The 23,854-nt window shown below is 39.5% G+C and overlaps 1 protein-coding gene and 2 non-coding genes across 3 annotated transcripts in view; 1 reads left to right on the top strand and 2 right to left on the bottom strand.

The window, feature by feature from the left end:
• Positions 1 to 14,299: 14,299 nt before the first annotated feature.
• The window catches only part of LOC140936684 (uncharacterized), a 34,797-nt gene continuing 25,242 nt past the window's right edge, over positions 14,300 to 23,854 (bottom strand). The window contains exons 10-13 of the mRNA XM_073386174.1: positions 20,850 to 21,061; positions 15,700 to 15,740; positions 15,248 to 15,344; positions 14,300 to 14,543 (exon numbers count right to left, since the gene is read on the bottom strand). Coding sequence (XP_073242275.1) covers positions 14,300 to 14,543; positions 15,248 to 15,344; positions 15,700 to 15,740; positions 20,850 to 21,061 — 594 coding nt within the window. The remainder of the gene's footprint in view (positions 14,544 to 15,247; positions 15,345 to 15,699; positions 15,741 to 20,849; positions 21,062 to 23,854) is intronic.
• Positions 21,274 to 21,347, bottom strand: Trnas-aga (transfer RNA serine (anticodon AGA)). Its single transcript has one exon. It is a non-coding gene; the product is annotated as a tRNA-Ser (tRNA).
• On the top strand, positions 21,833 to 21,906 carry Trnas-aga (transfer RNA serine (anticodon AGA)). Its single transcript has one exon. It is a non-coding gene; the product is annotated as a tRNA-Ser (tRNA).

Below are 23,854 nucleotides of genomic sequence, written 5' to 3'. Positions count from 1 at the left end.
TGCGCCTCGTTGGCTATCGATCATCTCATATCCAACGCGCCCTCGTGGAATAATTGTTAAATATTTAAAGAAACACTTGTCTTAATTTCACGGCACCAAAGGTCACACAAGTTCATTTGAACTGATACAGCACGCGATTGTACTACTGCGCGACAAGTTTTTGTTTTTGTTGTTTTTGTTGTTGTTGTTTTATTTTGTTTGAGTGCGATCCATTGAAGCATTCCTAGATTTTTTAGAATTATTCTGTTGGAAATTTCTTGTTAATTATTCTGCTGAAATTAACCGAATTGATTGCACTGGAAGACTTAAAAGACGTGTTAATTACTCTAGGGATGCTTCGCCTCATCTCACTCAAAGCTTTCTGATCTGATTGAACGCTTGGATGGTCAGTGGATGGCCTGCTATCCAGCGAGCGTTTGGTTTTTAAACACTTCACCAAGTTCGATCTGCGAAGGGCAAGTTGAAGCGCTGAAATCATCTAGCACCTTTGAGTAAGTACCGTACGGTAGACCCTGTAGTGTGTCTAGACTGCAAGACAGTCGGGATTTTCCTCAAAATATGTAAAGAAATCGGTAAAGCGTAGCGTCAGAGTCTTATGCGCGCGAAGCGCGCGATCTTTACACGCCCTAAGGACGTAAGGCGTGTAGGAGGGGCGCGCCTCCCATTTTCTATGAGAAAATCCCTGGGCTGTGATTGGTCGTCTCCAGTAGCCGACTCCTGTCGTCATCTGTTTATAGGGGTGTTTTCGAGGCCCGCTGAGGAGTACACCAGGTTGAAGTAGACCGAACAATAAATCTTTGTAGAAGTTTTCAGCCCCTTGGCGTCTTTGATTTTGAAAATACAGCATTTTGAATTTCCCGATTTTCACAGTGCGTTACACCACAGTGGTAGCCTCGGCAGAGATGTATGGTTATAGAAAAGCTATCTCCTTATGATTTTCAGCAGTTTAAACATTTTAAGCAGTACAAAACGTGTTTCTGCGAATGCTAATTTGCTTACAAGCAAAAGAAGTATTTTTATCACAAAAGCAAAAACCTGATTTCTTTGTTGATTTCTGGTCACCATATTGGTGTCCCATGTTGGTACACCAGGATGGCATCTCCATACAAAGCTCTAGAAACTTGCATGAAACGTTTCGGTAAACAACTAAACAACGGTGCGCCGCACAGTCGACGTGAGGCTTGGATATGTTGCACATTTATGAGTCTTCTGGAACATTTCATTTTCTTGGCTTCTTTCGTTTTATGGTTTCAAAGTTTATTATTATTATTATTATTTTCTTTGCGTGACATTGAAAACACTCTATAGTGACGGCTGATGCTTTCTAGGAAATGTTTTGTCCTTACCCTTTTTTGAATTCAACTTTAATATATAGCTGAACCGAAACAAGGCAAAATATAATTGGAATGGAATCTATAAAGGAAGTCAGTCTTCCTCAGTAGTGCTTTGCCGATTGTGCTGAGATACTGTTTGGTCAACTGCAAGAGAACATAAATCGCTTCATGTGAGGGGATGTAAGACAGTATTTCCACGCCGTGGATTTCAGGTATTGGAACTTGCATTCGGGTTTCCAGTCGTTAGTGGGGTTCCGGATTCCTTGAGCTGCATTCCAGATTCCAAAGCCCAGGATTCCTCACTCTACAAGCAAAACTTCCCGGATTCCCTTACAAGTAGCGAACAAAAGACTATCTTTTCACGTTCCTTGGTATAACTGGGAAAAATTATAAGGAGCATAATTTTACTGAAAAGGCACTGCTCAAACCGTGATAATACGAATATCGTGGTAAATTCAAAAGACAAAACGAAAAAAAAAAGAACTTTTTCATGTTTTGTTTTGTTCTGTTTTTAAAGCCTCATTTATTTTACGAGAATTTTGACTTTCGTAAATAAATAAATATAATTTAATCAGTTATATTACGCAGGTATTCATAAAAATAATCAAATGCGCATTACATTAGTAGTAAAAGCATGGAAAAAAAACCTATTTTCAATAAGTGAAATAAGAATATATACGCTTCCGCCATAAAAAATCTAAAATATCGATAAGAAACAATTAAAATATATTCATTCAACCATACTCAAAGTTAAAAAGGTACGTCTTAAGATTCCTCTTAAAAGCTCTGTTTCAGTCCAAGGGCACACAACGATGGTTTCGTCCTAAATACATTGAAAACACTGTCTTTTTAGGCTACCCAGAGCACTTTAAGATCTCTACTTCTAAGAGGCCCTATACAATTTGTATCTGTTCTGTCATCCTAGGAGAACTTGAGGTCTTTTCGAAATTAGAAGGGCTTGAGTACTATTTTGCCGAAAATTTTAGATGCGATTTGACGTAATACGAAAGTAAGACATTTTCTGATTCCTCTCTCCATTGCGTTTTTAAATCCCCAAAATTTTAGGTTTCCTTTTTTTTCTACGAAAGAGTGCCTGATTTGTGAAGGGAAATAAGAAAATTCAACTTCAGAAAACCGTAAGGAATCTATTATTAGCCGTCCTCAAGTAATAGAAAATTCTAGTTAATATTTGCTTTTCCGGAGAAATATTCATTACAGAAAATAGTCGTTGGGTGCCCCTGTTTTTCTCTTGGCAGAAACTCTGTTGGTTTGGGGACATATTTAAATATATCTTGTCCTAAATGCATAATCTCGGCATAATTTGGCAAATTTAGGAGGAGAGCTGGCAGGAGCACTACGGCCTGACAAGAATAGTTTCAGACACTGAGACATGGAGACTCGAGGAAAAAACAGAACTGCATGTTTCTCGAAGTAAAACTAATAATTGCTCGGTTCGATTCTATACAACAATTAAGTGCAGTTTTGACCCCATAAAGACAGCAGTTATGCAGGATACATTTAAACTTAGCCTTTCATAACGTAAACTTCCGATTACAATCCCCCTTCCATTTATAGGCCCCTCTACCTGTAAACAAAAGATGCATCTGGTTATAAGACCACCACCCCCCCCCCCCCTCCCACCCAAATATAAGCCCCGTTTATCTTTGAAATGGATTCGACTCTTTACGACGTTTTGATGCTTAAAAAACCGATCAAATTCAAAAAGGATTTTGATCAGCACTGTTATGTAACTTGCAATTGAAAAACTTTTTTTTAGTCCAGTAATATGATAGATAGATATGCCTCCCCCCACATCATCCCTTCTACGCCGAAAACCCCTTACGAAGTTGTTTAAGCCCAGGGCTTATAATCGGAAGTTTACGGTATCCCACGTGATGAGTAATCACCGCAGCAAGTGACAGGGACAGTTACATTTGTTCATGTTTTATTTACGAAAACCTGCGGAACAATAAAAGTCAAACTTGAGTTTTCTGTTGGCAGATTTAACTTTCTGCTAACCTTTATAGACCTTCTTCTAAGTCAGTAAGGTTTAAGTATTTTCTACTAAAAGACGACATTTTGGTCTTTTTTTTTAAATGAAAACATTATGATGACCTCTTTAACTCCTCAGTGGAAAGAAGGCTAACTTGTAGCCAGGGCTGTCTTATAACCACCACCACGATAACTGTGATGTCATTCGTGCTATACCAACTGACAGGCATCTTCGAGAATTTTACCCGTTGCTGTCCTTATGCGTCGTATTCAGAATGTTTGGTCAGGTTCGATTTAGTAACCTTGCACGCTAGACGCGTGGCCCTGTGTAGAAAGCTTTTCGAGTCTATCACGTCATGCCCGGATCACAAACTTGTGCCTGTCTTACCTCCTAAGAGAGAATACAGACATAATCTAAGACAGTCCAGGGCTTATGCCATGCCCCGCACATATACAAATCGTTTTAAGAACACTTTTATTCCAAGTATGTGTACATAATTTTTTGGACCAGTTTGTACCTAGTTATATATAGAGAGTTTTTCGCATTTTTATAGAAATGTTTTTTGTTATAATTTCAATTAGTATTTATATTTTTGGAATTTATTTAATCTTAGTTTTAAGTAATTGTAACGCAATTCAGTCTACGGAATGCCATGTTCGATATTTTAATAAACTATCTATCTATCTATCTGCTGATTGGACACCCAACCTCCTCCTTATAGGGCTTTTCCCCTATAAAAGGTTGCAGTTGCATGGTGACCTAGATGCTGCAATACAAACGAACAAAATGCAACATATCCCATTGGTTGACGGACAAAAAGTATGTCTACATTAAAGAGAAGGAAAAAAAGAAAAGCCAAACGAAGAAAGGAACTGAATGGCAATAGGTGGTGAATGATTAGTTAACGGGAACACCTGTTCGATTCCGTCCCACATTGTCACGAATAAAGAAAATCGCGATCGTCTACTTTTAAAGGCGAACCGGGATGAAAACATCGTCAAAAGGTTTGGGTTTTTTGCAGAAATGAATCCAGAAAAATGAGTCTAAATCTGCAATGTTAATCATTGCCTCGTTTTCTACTCTTGATTAAGTCCGACGATAGTTAACAGTAAAATGAAAAAACAAAAACGCATTCATCGGGGGCACCCAACGACAAGTTTCGGAAAGTATCTGTTCGGGAAGACGATTTGAGATCTAGAATTTTCGGAACAGTTTTTGTAAAATTTCTTTCTTGCCTGCCTCTCCTGGGATTTTCGAAAATTTAAAAAATCAGTGGTATAACTGTACATTTTTAACAGGTTTTTACCCTAAAAAAGGTCAGCTAGAATTTTCGGGAGCCTTTTTTCTGGCCGAAATTTTCGAAAAAGTAAGTTTTGATCCCTATAATTTTCGAATCACTGTAGACTTTCAGCTAGGAAATCCGAACAGATGAAAAATTCTTAGGGGATAAAAATATACCTATATCTACCGTTTAAAGTTACTAAAATACGTTTAACAATGCTATGTTTAAGTGGTTTTGAACTATATTCTCGTTGGGTGCCCCTGATTCATTGGTTTTCCTTCTGAGAGAATCACTTGATTTCTTCCATTTTGGAGTTCATATTAATATTAAATATGATAAGACCTGATGATTAACGATGCTAATTTTCAAGTAACCAGCTACTCTATAAAAAAAATGTCGAACTCAGGATGGCATTACAACTCCCCTCTTTCAACATTGTCCATCATTAAAGAGTGATTGATTTTATGATCTGCTTTTTTCCATTGAAGAACACTCAGCAGGGCAATGGGTCAATATTCTCTACGGGAGTCTTTCTATCGTTTGATCATCTGAGAGTATGTAAAGCTGAAATTATTCTAAAACTTGAAACGTAAAGAAGACAGTAAATAATAGTGTATTTTTGGTCCCTTTAGATTTTATTTCAATGGCAAACCCGTTTTCAATTGAAGTAAAAAAAAAACAAACAAACAAACAAACACAAAAACAGAACAAAATTCTTTACCCAGTGGGTATAATGTACCGTGGTGAGGCCATGTGTTATTATAATACCTGTTTAGTCGTGTCATTGCAGGTTGTCGAAGTACATGACCGACAGCATTGTTGATCTAGCCTGCGAAAACATCCGTTTCTCCTCGCTCTACGCCGCTGAGGACGTTTCGCGAGGAGGAACGTCTGCGACTCAGCGACAGAAATTCCATACTGATGACGCAAATCAATGTTTACATAATAAATCCAGTAGTCATGGGGTTCCAAATACAAATTTGTCAAATTTTACGTGTCTTCCAGTCGATTTTGGTAAAGTGTTGTGCTCATCTGCCGAGGAGCTCCAGCAAAACTCAAATGCTTCTTCTAGAGAAGACTGTATTCCACAAATATTGACTATTTTGTTAGGGATTCTTCGCGTTTACATTTGACCTTTGTGGCCTTTTGTATTTTGTCTGTCATTCGTAAACAATGGCTAAAACAATGTAACTACTCTGTCGACCAATCAGCGCTTCTGACCGGATTCCGGACAGATTTTACGTCATCAGTATGGAATTTCTGTCGCTGAGTGGCAGACGTTCCTCCTCGCGAAACGTCCCCATCGACGAAGAGCGAAGAGAAACGGATGTTTCCGCAGGCTATTGTTCATCTAGACGTTTGCCATTAAAAATTTATTACATAAATTAAGAACGCACATAGCTGGTCATAGATCCATAGCAACCAGCTTCGTTTACAATTAAATCATTCAGAAACACTGCTACATGAAATAACCTAAAAAAACAACGTCTCTTGAGTAAGTACATGCTATAAGGATGGCGAATGCGGTTAAAAACTGGCTTGTTAGCTAGCCTCAGGGGCTTGAAACGAAGTCCAAAGTTGCCTCAGTGTCGATGTTAGTGAATTACCGAAGAAAGTCACTTAGTTAAAAGTTACAGTCCATAATCATTTCTGTGGTACTGGTGCCCAACGCAGCCATAACGTCAATTTAATTTTCCACCTTGGAATCAAGAACTGTTTCTCGACAGCATTCAGCTCTAGTAACCTCAAATATGGAACTTTTATATCCAGGATATAAGGCGTACTTCGACAGGTTCGACACCAAATCATTTCAAACCGAATATATCACGAGAGACTGCAACTCCGAGGAACCCTTGCTATACAGTCAAGTACCAAAAGACTACCAAAGCACCCATGGAATGAACCTCGCCGTCCTCCTGCAGCCAGTAGGTACATATCGTATGGAGCTGCAGCCAAACCGACGCATCTAAGGCCACCGTTTGCGGCGCGAATGTTAAGTTATATCCCGGATGCCGAGGGAAAATATACTGAGCAAAAATCACCTCATGCAGAGAAAGAAAAATCACGTCGGCTCATGTATTCTTTTGATAAAAGAGAAACTTGCAGAGAAACGCATTTAACTGATCTAAGACCAAAATGTTCTGGCGATTTAAATACAGTGCTTACTACCCAGTCGTCAGAAAACAGCTCACCCAAGAAGAATTTGACAGACGGTCAAGTGTTACAGAAGCTGGGAGTTTCATCACCACACGCCTTATGCAATGCGAAAAAAGTTCAGCTAAGGAATCATTCAAGTTTATCGCAACTTAAACAAAATCAAATTAACCATTATATGTTGGATCCGCAGTCGCCGTTACGGCACTCATCACTCTTTCTGTCAGTAACAAGCAGCCTCGAACCTTCACAAAGAGGTTTGTGAGGCTAGCATTAGCTCGGGATCGCGACTCCATGGCGTCACACTTTACTAGCAAAAATAGAGAGCAGGTACTGGAGAGAGTGGCCCTAAGGCCCAGCACGTTGTTGTCCAAGCACTTGAAGAATGTACGTTATGTTCGCGATACCTGTGTCTTCCACCCCACTGAAGACAGAAAGAAACACTATTATGTTGTCAATCCTAATTGGTTTTCAGAACAGCGGGTAAAAATTCCCAAGAACAACGTGTCCTCATAAATAAAAACGCGTTTCAAATTGGCTAAACGCCTATTTACCCATAAATTACAGAACCGCATAAAGGAAGAGTAACTGATGGCTTCCCCCGCAAGCCTCGACCAAAACATTGCACAAGAAATCAATAGGGACAGGGAACAATAACGTCATATTTCTTGTCAAAATGTTTGAAACATGTACTTTCCTTTCCAACGACCAATTTTCGGCCGGGGAAGTAATTTCAGAGTTATAGGGTTAAAATAACATGGCAAAGCGAAACTAAGAAGCAGAAATTTGTTAAGTGTTCTAAGTTTCTCAGTTATTGCAGCAGCGTAACTTAACGGTCATGACTTTAGAGAAACAGGAGTTTATTATAAGGGGGAGTATACTCCTTATAATAGCTTAAACGGGGAGGCTCCCAGGACCAAAATGTTTATCTTTTTTTTAATTTAGGAAGCAAGGACCAACTTTACAAAAAAGAAAAACCGGTTCCTAATAAAGGATCTAACTTGCTATAAGTGTAACCTGTTCCAGGCTCAGAAATAGTCGGGTCCACTGAACTGAGATATATAGTACGAACTTGAAAATAAAACGGGAGGAAACTTCCTTTTTCCTTTTTCCTTCCTTGAACAAAATAAGCAAGGCTGATTTTACATTCGGGAATATATATTTTATGTTAAGCAATAGTTCTTAATATTAAAATGGAAGGCCGTGCCTTCCGAAATATTGGTGACAGAAAATATATATTCCCAACTGTAAAATCAGCCTTGCTTCTTTCTTCAATATTTATCTGTTTTAGGCTTCAAGCCATCATAGAAAAGGATTTCACTATAGGTGAAGTATATGAAAGAGTAGGGAAAGCTCTCATTTCGGCCATGGGTAAAAAAAAAAACTGCTGCGTATTAGATAAAGAGGCTGGACCCCCGGGCGGCGCCTTCCTGTCTAATTTTTGTTGAGTGTGAGCCAACGCTCTTCCCCCACCCTCTGAGGATAAAACAGTTGGGTAATGTCAAGAGCAAATAAAAGCAAGGCCAAGTCAAAAAAATAATTAGCTGCTACATTTTTGCGGTCTCTTTAAGTTTTTTTAATTTTTATTATGAAAATTACAATGCATGTATAAAAGTAACTTGTCTCAGTTTGTGATTCGTAGAGCAAAACGCTTAAGTCCCGCACTCAAAAGTTACTTTGAATTGAACGGGTCAACTGCACAAGTGTCCTATAAGATATGCATCCAGTTACAGTGCCGTATTTTGAAGTTGCTTAGAAAAATAATGTTCACCAATCGACAGGCCCATCAATGGAATATTGCCTTTTAGTCTTGGTTCAGGCAGTTTGTCTGCAATATACCGGAAACCTCTTGCGTCAGCACGAAACCCTATCAGATAGAGGTTTTGTTCACAAATAAGAACGGTGATTTTGACGAGGTTTCTGGAACAAAACGAGACTGCTCGGCGACGATCTTGAGAGTAGATCGCAAGGATCAAACGAAGGTTGAACTGTACCTTATCGATCACTTTATTGTATAATTATTTACCTATCTATCTTGCTATCTATTGTTCTCATTTTTAGTTTAAAATTTATATAATATATAGATTTAGCCAGGGCTAAAAGCGAAGCTCCCATTAATAAATTTATGATTTAAAATCAAACAATAAACTTGTAATCCACAAATCAGTTAACTTAATGGCACATATGTGACTTTTTAGGGAAAGCTAAGGCTAAGTGGTTTTAGAGTGAAAAAAAATCTTTCATCGAATTGATAGCCGGTATATATACACCCAAAAAATAGCAATCATCGTCCATCACATTTAAGAGCCATAATAGCTCTTGATCACAGTAGATTAGGCCTGGAAAACGAATTCATGGAAAAAACAAATCAGGCCGAATTTTTTGCGTTCGACAAGTCTACTTAAAAAAATCTTTCCAACAACTCTGGGAGCGTGTAAACCAACATTTCATACTTTTTATGCATCACATCTGAGGTGAAACAGTAATATGAGGCGCTGTTTTTATCATACAGACCTCAGACAAAATGCAGTATTTCACAATTTTTCAAGACAAATTGCAGTCACTCAATATTCAGAACCGTACGAAGCACGCGTGGGCTTTTAGCAAAACCGTTCAAAAAATTTCCAAAATCAACTATACGGCCAGCCGGTTGTCACTTTTGACAAGCGCCAAATTTTCAGTGAACATTAAAAGAGTTACGCTTCAACATAATAAAGAATTTATTGTTTATTTATTTATTTTTTTTATTTAATGGTTTTATAACGATGTACAAACGCGCGCATTTTGAGTACTCCTGCAAGCGTTGTCTGTGAACGACGGAAAACGAACAGCAAAGCAATTGCAAGAGACTACTAACAATCAATAAAAGAAATGTAATTCGGTGAAACATTTACAGAGACAACAATTTTCATTCACGAAGACAAGTATTAAAGCGTCTCTAAAAATCCTGAGTCTTTACGCTTAAGCCTAAAGCTTTTAGCCGGCTTCCTGGTGTTTACTGTTTTCAGAGATGAACTCGAGGCAAGAAAATCGCTCAAAGCTTTCTTTCTACAGCCAAAATTACAACTAAATACTCTTCGGAACGTTTTTTCATTCTATATGCGGAGAGAAAATATCGACTAAAGGCTTTTTAAAGCTCTGTAAGCTTATATATACTAGATCAGATCATTGTCTCAGATCTTAATACAAACGTGCATAAATTAGCCTCATAAACTGCGCTCGACTTCATGAAATTAGATATAAAAAAACAAACATACACTGTATACAATAATTACTCAGGCTTACCATTCGAGATGCAGCTCTTGAAAGCTATCAAGTAAGGCCAGAATCGCTTGAGGGACTTTTCAACCCCGCATCAAGCAAGGTGAAAAACGAAAACGATGCATCCGAAATCGGATCTCCAACTTTGACAACCGGCGCATTTCCCAACCAAAAAAATTCAATAAACAAACCAGCCATGAATCAAAGAAGACTGTTGATAGCAGCTGTATTTCATTTTAAGCATCCAGTGGGAAAAGACAGTAAAAAACATCACAAGTTGACAAAATACTCTGTCAGCTTCAGCTGTCAAAGTAAACAAGGTTCAAGATGCTGTATAAATTTTCTGCATGAACTCACCTGTCAAATTCTGACCAATCAGAGCATAAAAATTGGACAGTCGTAGAGCGTGATCAACGCGTGACTATGGTGAGAAAAGTGAAAAGCCTCTGTCTTCCCTGCTTGTATTTTTAAATGATTGGCTGAATTTTCGAGTCCGAGATCAGTTTGAAATCAAAATGTTAATAACGCGGGGCCATAGTGACATTAACACAACACTTTCTGTCATCATGTCATTATGTTGCTGCCGTTCTCTTTGCCTTTGTATTTCTCTTTCGCGTTGCCTTTTGTCTGTTCATTCTAGCTCTGTCTCGTTCTGCTTGCCGGCGTTTTTCACTATAATTTTCTCTCCTTCTTCTCGCTCTGACTCTTTCTACTTGCCGACTTTCTTCGCTAAAATGTTGTCTTCTTCTTCTACTTCTAACGCGCTCTCTTTGGCGATCGTCTTCGCTTGTTCTACGCGTGTTGACTCTTGCTCTCTGCCGTTCACCTTCTCTTTGCTCTCTCCTTAAAACCTGTGATGTACACGCTAAAATCTCTCTGCTGTTGTTTGTTGACATAATAGCTTTCGTAAGTTGTAATAAAAAGTTATAAAGGCTCTGTCGAAAAATCTTTTTGCTAAGTTACTTTGAAATTTCTTTTTTCAAAACCAGTTGCGCGATATAATTGCGCGACGTTGCGCCATGCGATTTCCCGCCAAAAAATCTCTACTTTCCCCTACCCAAAGAGTCCATGCGGACTACTTTCCACTACCCGGAAAGTCCGTACGGACGGACGTACGCTGACGTCATAACCAAAATTTCTCGGATGGGTAGTTTCTCTTAGTTATGGTGCTACGCTCGCGCGCGCTTCGCGCGCGCAAGGAGCTCCGCTATTAAGTAAATTTAAATTCAAATCTTAGGAGCTGTTATAGTATTCTCTTTCGGTGTAGCTCCGGCCCTGAGGGGAAGGCTAATTTTGTTAGCCGAATTATTGGGCTTAAATAAATCAACCCTTGCCGTATTGCCAGCCTTGCATTCAGTCTTGTCAGGAGACAAGCTACTGTAATGGTGCTCATGCGTCTCGCTGTGGGGCGAAAAAACAATAATAACAAAAACAACTTGGTTTGTAGCATGCGGTGAGTCAGGCTTAAATCAGATTGGCTTTCTAGGGAAAATACGCCTCTTACCAAGAAAAAAAAAACGTTAATAACAAGTGTTAATTATGTTCGACTTTGTGACAACAGACTACGAGAACGAGATAAGAAAAATGATAACAAAGAAGAATAAAGCTAAGAACAAGCTGCGGCTAAAAAAAAAAGAAAATGATAATAATAATAATAATAATAATAATAATAATAATAATAATAACATAAATAACAATAAAAAAATATAAAAAGTCATACAATAACCACAACACAACAAGGCCGGGAAACTAACCCAAAGCACTCAACGGTAATCAGCTCTCAGAATGAACATTTCTCATTTTGATTTAAACTATCTAAATTTGAATGCTAACTTTATTTGTGAGTTCTCGAATTGGTCGTGTTAATTAAAGTTTAATCCAATTCATTTGTCTACTTATAATCGGTAGAGCCTAGTTGTTTGTATCCTCTCTGTTATTTTGTGTAGATGATTCTATTAAAATAAACAACAATAAGACCTTTTTCTTTCAGTCAACAACAGATCATACAGTAAGTAAACAACTCTTGGCTATTTCAGTAGAATTATCCCCAATAGCGCGTGCATCCATTAGCTGCTTCACAAACAAGAAAAAAAATCTTTACCGCCCCTATTGCTATATACGATAGCAACACACTAACGAAACATAAAGGTGAAGTAGACAATATTTTTCTGTAAATGAAAAAAATTTTCTCTGATGAGTTGGTTTATTGTTTGACTGCAGATCCCTTCCCTACGTATGCATGTATGAATGGGGGAGGGGAAAGATAAATGAGGTTTTATCAGTTGAAAACCACTAAAGGAAACGAAATAGATCTAGTTACAAAGGGTAATGTTCAACATCCACTATTGGATCCTGTCAATCAACAATTAAAACAAGGTGAGGTAAACTCCTCATGCCCTCCTTAGAGACGGACCATTAGAAAAGTTATGGGGGGGGAGGGGAATTTTCGAGCTGCAGGAATTTTTTTCATTATCAAATTCCTTGTATGAACTGTTTTTAGGCCATAGCATGAATATTTTTAGGGTTAATTGGCGTGCATGAATTTTTTTTCATTTAATTTTCCCTTGCGCGAATATTTTTTTTGGTACTTCGCCCCCCCCCCCCCCCCCATAAGTTTTCTAATTGTCCGTCCCTTAGTGGGAGACAATGACTTAAGCTTAAACACTTCCTTCAAAATTCCTTATTTTTTGGCCCAGTAAATTTATTGCCTGGTTTGCTTGCTATTCGTCCTATTTTAAGGAGAAATAGTCGGCCCTTGTACATGCGATGCGATTCGTAGCCGAGAGAATAATATAACCTGCTTCTGGTTTGTCGATGTGTTAAACAAATCACTCATTGAAAATATAGTGAGTCAAGTAAATAGCATCACTTTAATCATTAATTTCTGCAATGGCGAACATTTCTAACAAGCTGATGGACAAAAGGAAACTACATGATGTAATTACACATTAAGAACGATCGTTAATTGTTAAGGCTCTTTCCTGCTTCCCAATCAAAATTCAGCTTATCTGATTCTTTTTGCTTTGAACTATATTCCGTGTTTTTCTAAATGTGAAGAAACGAGAAAAATTTTCTCAGACGCTAAATGCTATCTTTCTTCCGGAGAAGAAGGAAACAGCTCTCATTTGACAAGGCATCTCCACTCTGACAAACTTTCACGGAGAAGACAGAATAACATCACGGAAGCTCAAAACGAAAACCAAACAGGTCGCTACTCAGTGAATCGTTATCTGGTAGAGTTGGAAAACTGGTTGGAGAATCAAGCAAATGATGCCTTAGATGTTTTGAATGATATCTGCTATCCAGCCATTACCATTAGGAGAACCTTTAGTTATTTTTTAATTTTCTTTTCTCGTAAGCTCAGCGGATATGCAAGCTATGAGCAGTTTATAGCACTTTCTTAACATAGACCACAACAGATTAAGGATTTTCAGTTGATATTAGCTACAGAAAGTATATTAATATTAAATGAATAGGCTTAATCCTTGTATAATTCTAGCCAACAAGATGGCCATTCCCCTAGCTTTTTCTATGTTTCTTGTACCCGCACCAGATATCGAAAGTCACAACGCATACCTTTGTATTTGGGACACGTACTAATAACTCAAATACTATGTTGGAGCAAGCAATTAAGTGTTGTTATCCCGCATTTATAATCATTAATTAAAAGCAAGGTTTAAATCCCAACTGGCAGAAGGCAGGCCAGTTGTCTACTATATTTACAAGCGTGGTCGGGGATGCTACTTACTCCCATTGGAACTGCTGTTGAACAACTCCGACGGGTGGTCAGAGGGGAGGGGAAGATAGGGTGGCTTGGCTTGGTATCGACGGCTAATGGTTAGAAATATTTCTTTTTCGATGACTGAGAGTAACATTTTAGTTTTTTCGATGGTCGACGATTAGAGGCGCCACATTTTAAAAATATCTTTTTAGTATCTTGCCAGCGTTTTAGGAATGGATCACCTTTTAGAAACCGTAAGTGATTTAAAACAGTAAAAAATTTTCTCACTAATTGTAGAAAAAGAGCGAATGAACAATATGACAGGATATACCACAGTTCAGTGTCCAATGCTTAGTGTTTCATGGCTTAACTTAAACCTCCTTCAGACCCTCTTCCGACTACCCGTCCACGCTGCCTCCATTAAAGTTCAAAACTTAGCGTAAACATAAGTTTCTTTCTTGAATGCCTTAAATGGCTTATTAAAAAGTTGTGTGTGATATCTACTAATCTTAAATTATTTATGTCTAGTTTTATGACCTTTTTCGGAACAAGTTTCAGTTTTCTGGTAAGAGCGGTTGAGACAGAGTTGGATTTTTGACGATTCTATCCTCTGTGTCTGTATCAGTGGTTTTATCTTCACTAACATGCTCCTTGTAACACGCCTTTGACTCATCTACCAAATCAAGATTTAGATATGTATTTCCCACCATCATCATCTTCTCCAGTATCTTCGTGGCCTGATCAAAGGTTGGCCGTTTACGAGGATCTTCCTTCCAACAGTCCAACACCAGCTGAAATCTAAGACAATGATTATAAGGGGCCGTGCGGTACCTGCCAAGAGGGTCAAATTAGATAGGCCCCTACTTGGAACCTTTATTTTATATTTTTTTTATTGGAATGAGTGATGATGAGTGCATGCGTACAGTATGATACGCTTCCCATCTCAAATACGTTTTCATCTTATTTATCAGTGTTAATACACAACTTGTACCTTTATAGCTAATACAGTCATCTTTGTGAGGAAATTTTCCCTTACCCTTCTAGCTTATGACAAATTTAAAAAAAAGGCTTTGCAAAGTTTTTTTTTTTCGAAAAAACAAGTTTATTATGGGAGATGTGAAAGTTACTTTGTAAAGCCCTCGATACTTCCATCTTCATTCTTAAGAATTGATCCATATTCTGGGTGGAGTTGTAAAGGGCAAAGAAAAAGGTAAAGGGAAAGTAAAAATCTATTGTATGAGGTAAATAAACATGTTGTTGTTGTTGTCGATGGTGATGGTGTTTGTCTTCAACGACATTCGTTGATCCTTGTTCCGTAAATATCTTATTAGGAAATAATAAATACACGTATCCCGTGCGCAGGCTATAAAAAAGCTTAAATTTCTCAGAGTCCAATATCTTTTCAGGCTTCTCTGAAGGCTCGAGTTACTTTTTCGCCGCTTACATTGGCTAAACTATACCCGCACTCACTGATCGTATTTATCATTTAAACTCTTACTTACAGTTCGTCAGTACAAGTATCTGGCTTTTCCATTCGATATCCTGCCTTGATTAGCCCGTACAGATCTTTGTCGTTTATTCCGGGATAGGGGTTTCCACCTGAATTGTTAAAGAATTGTAAGTGTAAAATGATTTAGTTTTGTAAATGTACTTACATTATTCCAGAAGTGTGCTTCTGACTAGACACAAAGCTATATTCTGTTTGGCAAAGTTACACTCCTTAATCACAAGTCAGTACCATACGATATTTTAGACTGCTTAAAGTCTTAGCTCAACCCACTCTTAGTATCAAAAGAGACAATTGTGACCTCCTGTGAATACCTAGACAAGACACGTCAAGGGAAGAAAACTCACAAAACAGAATCTCAAAGTGTCAAGATCCGGATCCTCCTAGGAGACTTTCATGAGAAGTCTTGTTTACAAAATGTTTAAAATTTTTCCGTCATAATCTTACCCATTGTGCAAAGCTCCCAAAGGAGAACTCCAAACGACCACCTGGAAATATATATTTTACTGCGCTAAAGATTAAATGTTTCATGTAGTTTCCAAAATAAATATATAAGCAAATTATAAATTATAAAAAATCATAAGTCAGAAATAATAAAAAAAAGAAATACTACTACTTAACCATTCCAACGAAACAAGCTAGGGTGCTAATTGCGGTGCCATTAGTAAGAAACAACTGTTTGTGCCCAGAGACTTGTTCAGCATCGACGAAAATTAGCCTTTGCCGAGTATTTAACACTTAAACATTCAACCAGACACCTGTTTAACCGTGCAGAATTGTATTTTTCTAGAATATGATGTTTGTTTGCATTTGGTTTTCTCAGTGATCTTAGTTTTTAACATTCGCGCTTAAATAAGATCGTCAATTTCTTTTCATTTCATTGGCATATCCGACAATCTCGAAAGACTGTTATGTCGCGCTCTCATTGGTTGTTCTCGAACAGCGCCTTTTGTGGCTGAAAAAACCTATTCGGGAATGACATTCCTTCCCGCACAGTGAGCAGGTGTGGTCAAGGACTCGCTGCCGTACAGCAGCGTGCTCAAAACATAGGCTCTGTAGACCTGGATTTTGGTATTTTGCGTCAGCTTCTTGTTGGACCATACTCTCTTGGTCAGGCTGGAAATGGTAGTGGCAGCCTTGCCGATGCGTCTGTTTAGCTCGGAGTCCAGAGATCATCAGAGATTGTCGAGCCAAAGTACCGGTAAACGAAGTCATGTAAAAACTCCAGTTCATGCTCCAAGGTTGTAATGTTTGGAGGTGAGTCCACATCCTGAGCCATGACCTACGTTTTCTACAGGCTGATTTTCAGCTCAAAATTTTGATATACCTTCCTGAAACGGCTCATGACTTTCTGAAGGTCTTTGGCTGAGTGGGCGGTGATGGCTGCATCGTGGGCAAATAGGAGATCCCGCAGATATTTCATTTGGACTTTAGACTTTGCTATTAGTCTGGAGAGGTTGCAGAGCTTTCCGTCTGATCCGGTCTGGAGGTAGATTCCCTCTGCTGCATCTCCAAAGGCTTGTTTCAGCAGGAAAGCGTAAGGTCGTGGCGAGGACGCATCCCTACTTCACTTCACTTCGAATGTTGAAGGGGTCTGATGTTGAACCGTCAAAGACCACAGTGCCCTTCAAGTCCTCGCGGAAAGATCTAATGGTGCTGAGGAGCCTGGGTGGACATCCGATCTTGGGCAGAATTTTAAATTGGCCGTCTCTGCTTACCAGGTAAAAAGCCTTCGTGAGGTCTATGAATGCTACGAAGAGTGGTTACCGAAGTGCCCTGCACTTCCCCTGCAGCTGTCGGATGGAGAACACCATATCAATGGTTGATCTGTTGGCTTGGAAGCCACATTGCAATTCTGTGTAGAATCTCTCCCCCAAAACCTGGAGCCTCTTTAATGCATTTGGGCGAAAAGCTTCCCTGTGACGCTAAGAAGAGAGATGCAGATGGTTATTGCAGTCATTGTCATCGTCTTTCTACAGGATGAGGATGTTTGCATCCCTCGTGTCCTGTGGTAATTCAGGGACAAAGCATTTCATGCAGCTCACAGGTTGATAATGATTCCTTTGCCGCACTTTAGGACTTCGGTAGGGATGATTTCATTTCCAGGTACTTTGCCAGAGTCAAGGTTCAAGATTCAAGTCAAGATTCTTGTTTAATACTTCAAGGGCTGGATCACTGTGAAGCTCCTGCAACACAGGAAGGCACTTGATGACGTTCAGTGCTTTTTCTGTTACCAGAATCTCTCTAGAGTATAACTCTGAGTACTGCTGCGCCTAGCGTTTCATCTGCTTCGCCCGATCTGGGATGAGCTCGCCTGTGGCGGACTTCAGAAGGGCAGCTGTCTTCTTTGTTGGACATGAAGCTTGCTTAATACCGATCATAGATCTCCTTGATTTTGCCTGTATCAGCTGCTGACCGTATCTGACGGCAAAGTTTAAGCCAGTAGTCGTTTGTACACCTCCTGGCGGTCTGCTGAACTTTCACTGCACGAAAAATTGGATTTACAAAAATTTACCTCGGGGCAAATATGGTGCAAAAAAGTGAAAACTAGTGGGAAATGAAATACAAAGATGGTAAATATACCGCATTTGCATGGCAGTTTACATGGGGTTGTAAATTCGAGGGAAAATGCAGCATTTACTATCTTTGCACTTGCTTTAACCGTAGTGTGCACTTTTTTGCACCAAATTTGCAACGAGTAAATTTGGTTCAAATCAAATTTTTCGTGCGGTGTTTGCTGCGAGCGGTTCGGAGGGCCTGCAGGTTTTGTTCAGTGGGACAGGCTTTGTATGCTGCCAGGACTCTCTTCTTTTCCTCACTGGCTAGTGTCATCTCCTCGGTGTGGGAGTCAAACCAGTCAGCAGTCTTGTTGGTCTTCCTACCGAAAATGGAGAAGGCAGCATTAAAGTTTTCCCATCAATCACATGCGTTACCATTGTGCGCGCCTGGATTCGTCTCGCATTCAGCACTCCGATTACTGGCGTCTGGTGAGAATCAGGTCAAACTGGTGCCGGTGCTTAGATCTTGGGTGTCTCCAGGAGACTGTGTTGGGGCTTGTTATTGAAGAACGCGTTCCTGAAACAGAGTCTGTGATGAAGGCATAGCTCCAGAAGGCCTTGGCTGTTTTCGCTCATCTTCCCAATGCCGAAATGACCCGAGCAAGTGGGCCATGACCTTTGATCAGCACCAACTCTGGCGTTGAAGTCATCGAGAATGATCAGTTGGTAACTCTTTCTCAGTGATTCCCTTGATGGTGATTGCCAGTTCGTGGTATAATTTATCCTTCGCTTCTCCTGGGGGATGACAGAATCGGGGCATGGGCACTGATCAGAGATAACAAAACCACCGATGAGTGGAGCTGTAGCGAGAAAATTCTTTCGCTTCCATCTGCAGATGAGGCGATGGATCCCAGCAGGGTATTGCTGACCGTAAAAACCAACGCCATGTTCCCTGGTCTCATCTGGTGATTTCCTTTGCCAGAAAAAGAGGACATTTCTTTCCATGACAGATCCTGAATCTGACAGCCTCGTCTCTAGAAAAGCGACGACGTCCATTCACAGTCTGCTTAGTTCCATATCGATGATTTCTGTCTTACGAACATGACGTCAGCTTCGTCCAGGTCTTCAGAAAAGCCTGGTATTAACGTCCTGACGTTGCAAGTGCACAGCTTTTTTATTTACAGGTATGTAAACATTATTTTCACTGACAAAGACTTAGATAATTCTTCAGAAAGTAGGATAATAAATGTCTTTAATAACTGGTAGATTGGCCACTGTATGGAGATAGAGAAGCTGACGTTTTTAGCGGTAGCCTTTTGTCAGAGCGAGTCTGGGGATTGTAAGTTGTGTTTGGCTGTTATATGGGAGGTTGGAGCTTTGCCATACACCGAATGCAAATATGGCGGACCTTTCGGCCGGCCCGGGTCTAGTTGCGAAAAGCGAAGCTAGTGTGGCCTCAAGAGTTTTGTTTTGACTGCGCGTCTTAGCAATTGAGTCGATCGATATGGTTTGCTTCGAGTTGTTGCATGCCTGAGGGCCACCAAAAAGAAGATTTTACTCTAGCTGGAATAGCCTTTACTTTCCCGAGATCTCTTCACAAAAAAAGTTAAGGATTCATGCGATTCGGCACGGCGATGGGAAGCAGTTTACAGCAAAAGTGTGCTTGCTTCACTTGCTTTAGATGGGAGGACTCGCGAAAGTATTTGAATGAAATAATTTTCTCGAGAGATAGTGCTGTTCCAAGATGTTTGCATTTATCCAACAAAAGGTAAACATTCTCAGGAACGGGAGCATCCGCTGTGGACTGTAAGATCTTTTAGATTTCACGCTGAAAACAGCTGCATTAAAATATAACAACAACGATAACAATCGCCTGTTAATCCTACAAGCGTGGCCTGTGAAACTATTTAAGAAAGAGACGTATTTCAAGAACAGTCCTTGACCAAAGTGCACTGAAAAAACTAACAGAGGAACCGTTGCCAACTAAGAAAGTAAGAAGAAGGAAAAAGGTTCTGGCAAAGAAAGAGCGTGCAAGTATTCGAGCATTGTATTTGGCCTTGCGCGTGATCTATTTTAGCAACTCGTCAAATGGTTTAGAGATAAACTTAAAGCGATTTTCCAAAAATTGCTTCTTTTATGGCACTGCTCAAACTCTTGAACACAGGATCGTGAAGACTGTGAAAACATTCGGCCTTGTTGTCTGTCGTCGTGTCCCTGAGAGCGCCTAAAGATTGGTAAGTCGCGACGGCGGAATCACTCGTTCTCGAAGATATTTACCTTTCCTTGGTAAGAGAACGGACAAAGCAAACTTAAAACATGAATTTTTCATTTATTCACCCATTCTAATAGTTTCGTGAGTCTTCTCTTCTGAAGTGAAGCGAGCACACTTTCGTTCTTTTAACTCCGTGACAGAAAAGTGCCTCCATTCGCCACGCCGAATCGCTTGAATCCATTTCTTTCTTCGTAAAGAACCTTGGCAAAACGAACATAATCAACTTTCGTCTCTTCTGGAGTTAAATCTCCTCTTTGATGGCTCTTAAGCACGTAACAACTCGAAGGAAACCATATTGATCGACTGAGTCGCTAAGACGCGCAGTCAATAACAAAACTCTCGAGGCCGCACTAGCCTCGCTTTCGCGCAACTAGACCCGGGCCGATCGAGAGATCGGCCATATTTGCATTCGGTGTATGGGTGCGAACATGGCAACATGAAAATTTATTAAGTTAAATGTAGGAGTAGTTGAGGAATCGTGAATATCTTTAAAACTAATCTTTAGTCGTCTTAATTCCGCTATGAGCAGATTTTTATGATTTAGATTTGGTTTTATCAACTGAATTGATAACTGGTAGATAGATTGGCCGCCGTAAGGAGATAGAGAAGATGATGTTTAGAGTGTTAGACCTAGAATCTGGGGATCGTGTGTTGTGTTTGGTTTTTCTAGGGAAGGTTGGAGCCTAGTCATTGGTGGGAACATGGCAACGTCAAAATTCATTCAGCTAATTTCTTGTTTTCCACGTCATCATATTCCTACCAATGACATAGCTACCCATTAGTCGCAAATCACGACCCTACATCCAGCTGTACTCTATAACACTTACACGTCGCTTTGGGTTGTATATTCACTTTCAAAGATCGCCTCGGGTGCCATCCACTTGTATGGTATTTTTTTCCCTTTCTTCAGTTTGTAAACCTCCTGATCAACTTGTCGCATCAAACCAAAGTCAGATATTTTCACCTTTCTATCCTCACCAAGAAGTATATTTCGAGCTGCTAAATCGCGATGGACAAATCCTTCACTTGACAAGAAACTCTGTGATTGGAAACAAAAAGATAATAAATATTAGTATTGTTATATCAACTCCCCATAACGTTAGCATTGAATTCAACCTTCACAACAACTAGGACAGTCGGCCACACGTAATTTTCATCACATTGGGAAATTTATGCCACTGATATTAATATTTAAAGGAAAATAAAGGGAGATGTAAAGAATCAACCATAAGAGGACACAGAAAAAATCTGAGCCCCAGATGGGATTCGAACCCACGACCCTCCGTGTTCTAGATCGGATGCTCTAACCTCTGAGCTACTGAGGACTCGTTGGCGAGCAAGGGTCATTTTTGTGGGTTGGACTTGCGAACCGCATCTCGCAGTCACACAGTCCATCACAAGCAACACATTAAGGCTTAACTGTATCACACAGTCACATTAATAGTAAGAAATGTCTCACTCATGACGGAGCCTCCAACCAACCAACCTATGCCACTGATATTAATATTTAAAGGAAAATAAAGGGAGATGTAAAGAATCAACCATAAGAGGACACAGAAAAAATCTGAGCCCCAGATGGGATTCGAACCCACGACCCTCCGTGACCCTCCATCTGGGGCTCAGATTTTTTCTGTGTCCTCTTATGGTTGATTCTTTGGTTGGAGGCTCCTTCATGAGTGAGACATTTCTTACTATTAATGTGACTGTGTGATACAGTTAAGCCTTAATGTGTTGCTTGTGATGGACTGTGTGACTGCGAGATGCGGTTCGCAAGTCCAACCCACAAAAATGACCCTTGCTCGCCAACGAGTCCTCAGTAGCTCAGAGGTTAGAGCATCCGATCTAGAACACGGAGGGTCGTGGGTTCGAATCCCATCTGGGGCTCAGATTTTTCTGTGTCCTCTTATGGTTGATTCTTTACATCTCCCTTTATTGGGAAATTTGGCTGAATTGCGCCTCACTGAACACAGGAATACCTAACTATTGTGCAGTAATGTGATCCTTTTGTGCGTACCGAGATCTTATGCTGTGAAGATTAAAAGTGAATGGTCAAATGGTGTTAATACCTCATTTCCTTGTATTTTTCCCCAAGCAATTGGTGTTAAAACCTCATTTCCTTGTATTTTTCCCCAAGCAATTTTGCAAAAATAATTTTACTTGACTTTATTATGCCTCCGTACCATAGTGAATGCGACAGCCATCAAACAAACTTCAATCGAAAAGGTCTTTACAGAAGGGGAAAATGTATTTCTTTTATCTGTTAAGTAGTATAGTGTATTTATTGCACTTGGCCCATCGGAGTTATTCCTGTATTTCACGAGGAATTCTGTGTGTTGGACAGAGGTGCAAAATTGTTTTAACCATCATAGCTTCTCTCATCCTCCCCCAACAAAACAAAATCAGGTCAACTGAGTAAGATTTTGTTTCACTGGATCATAATTAAGATATTAAAAAACTTATTTATCTTATTTCGTGCTTAAAAAATTTGCTCAATTAGGGGCTTAAACGACACCGCGATGGCCAACTCAAGAGTCAAGTCACTTCAATGATCCTTGATTTAACTATCCCCTACCACTTAGAAGGAAAATGTGAGAACAAAAGCTGTTTTACATATCGTATTTGCACTCCACCTCTTCCCAAGATGTAGGAAAGATTATTTCTTTAAGTGCTTGTATTTTGCTTGGTTTTGTGCTATTCCCGTATTATGGTCACATCATTTTATTAAATAACAGCAACAAAATAAAAAGTCATCCTTCTAACTTTAAAACAAATTCCAAAGAAACCTTTTCTCTTTCCATATAAAAACGCACTATGATAATTAAATTTCAGTCTATGAGCGGATTTTAGGATGCTTGAGCTAAAAATAATAGCTTACCATCCCTTGTCCTATCTGCCAGGCAAAACAAAGAACATCTTTAGCCGAGAATTCTGAACCATGTGAGCTGTCTTCCTCGGAGCTATTTCCAGGGACACAAACTGAGCTTTGTCCAACAGATTTGACATGATGATCTGCTGAACCCCTTCCTTTATCATCGTCATTTTCGAACGAAACATTTTCATAAAAATGGACATTTTGGATATCTGTTTCCATCGCCTTATCCAGCCTGGAGGAGTCATTACAGCTTACTAGTTCTTGAGAACCATGCTTTAAATCACTCTCAGTGTCTGTTGTAGTGTTGCTTTTAGGCAGTTTGGACTCATCTGTTACGCAAGGCTGGTTTGTCATACTATCCGGTGCAGGGCGTTTACCGCAGTCGTCATCATAGAACCTCTGATAATTTTTCTGTTGAAAGAATTGGAAGAAAATTTAAAAAAAATTATCTCTTACGGTACTTTTACCGTGATTTCAAAGTGGTTGCCCTACATAGCCCGTACGATGAAGATTGCAATATTTCTCTAACTGTTATGGTATTCTTATTCATAAAATCCCGTCCGCCATATTTATCAGTAAGGGGACTGGGAGACATCGCACAAGACTGGACTGTCCAATGTTCTAAAAATTTTATGTACAGCTCTATGTTTTGAATACGTTCCAGTAGAACATATTTACAATTAATGAATGAGGCTCAGTATCTTATGATGAGTTATTATTCATTCAAAATATTTCCCCGATTCTGATTGGCTAAAAGCACGCGTATAATTCACCATAACCAGATACTGATGACCAAATTTGGAAGAATTTTGTGTTTGATGAACCGATGACGTCAAAAGTGCAGTTTTCTTGCAGGTTAATGCACCGTTAACTGAGAAAATCTGGGGACGAGGTTGAGTTGTTTTGGTTGTGAAAACAAAAATGACGGACACTTCACTCGTTTCAAGAGTAAGTACTAGG

Source organism: Porites lutea, chromosome 5, assembly GCF_958299795.1.
Source record: "Porites lutea chromosome 5, jaPorLute2.1, whole genome shotgun sequence".
Lineage (NCBI taxonomy): Eukaryota > Metazoa > Cnidaria > Anthozoa > Scleractinia > Poritidae > Porites > Porites lutea.
Note: the sequence above shows the minus strand (reverse complement) of the source record. Positions and strands in the feature narration are given on the sequence as shown.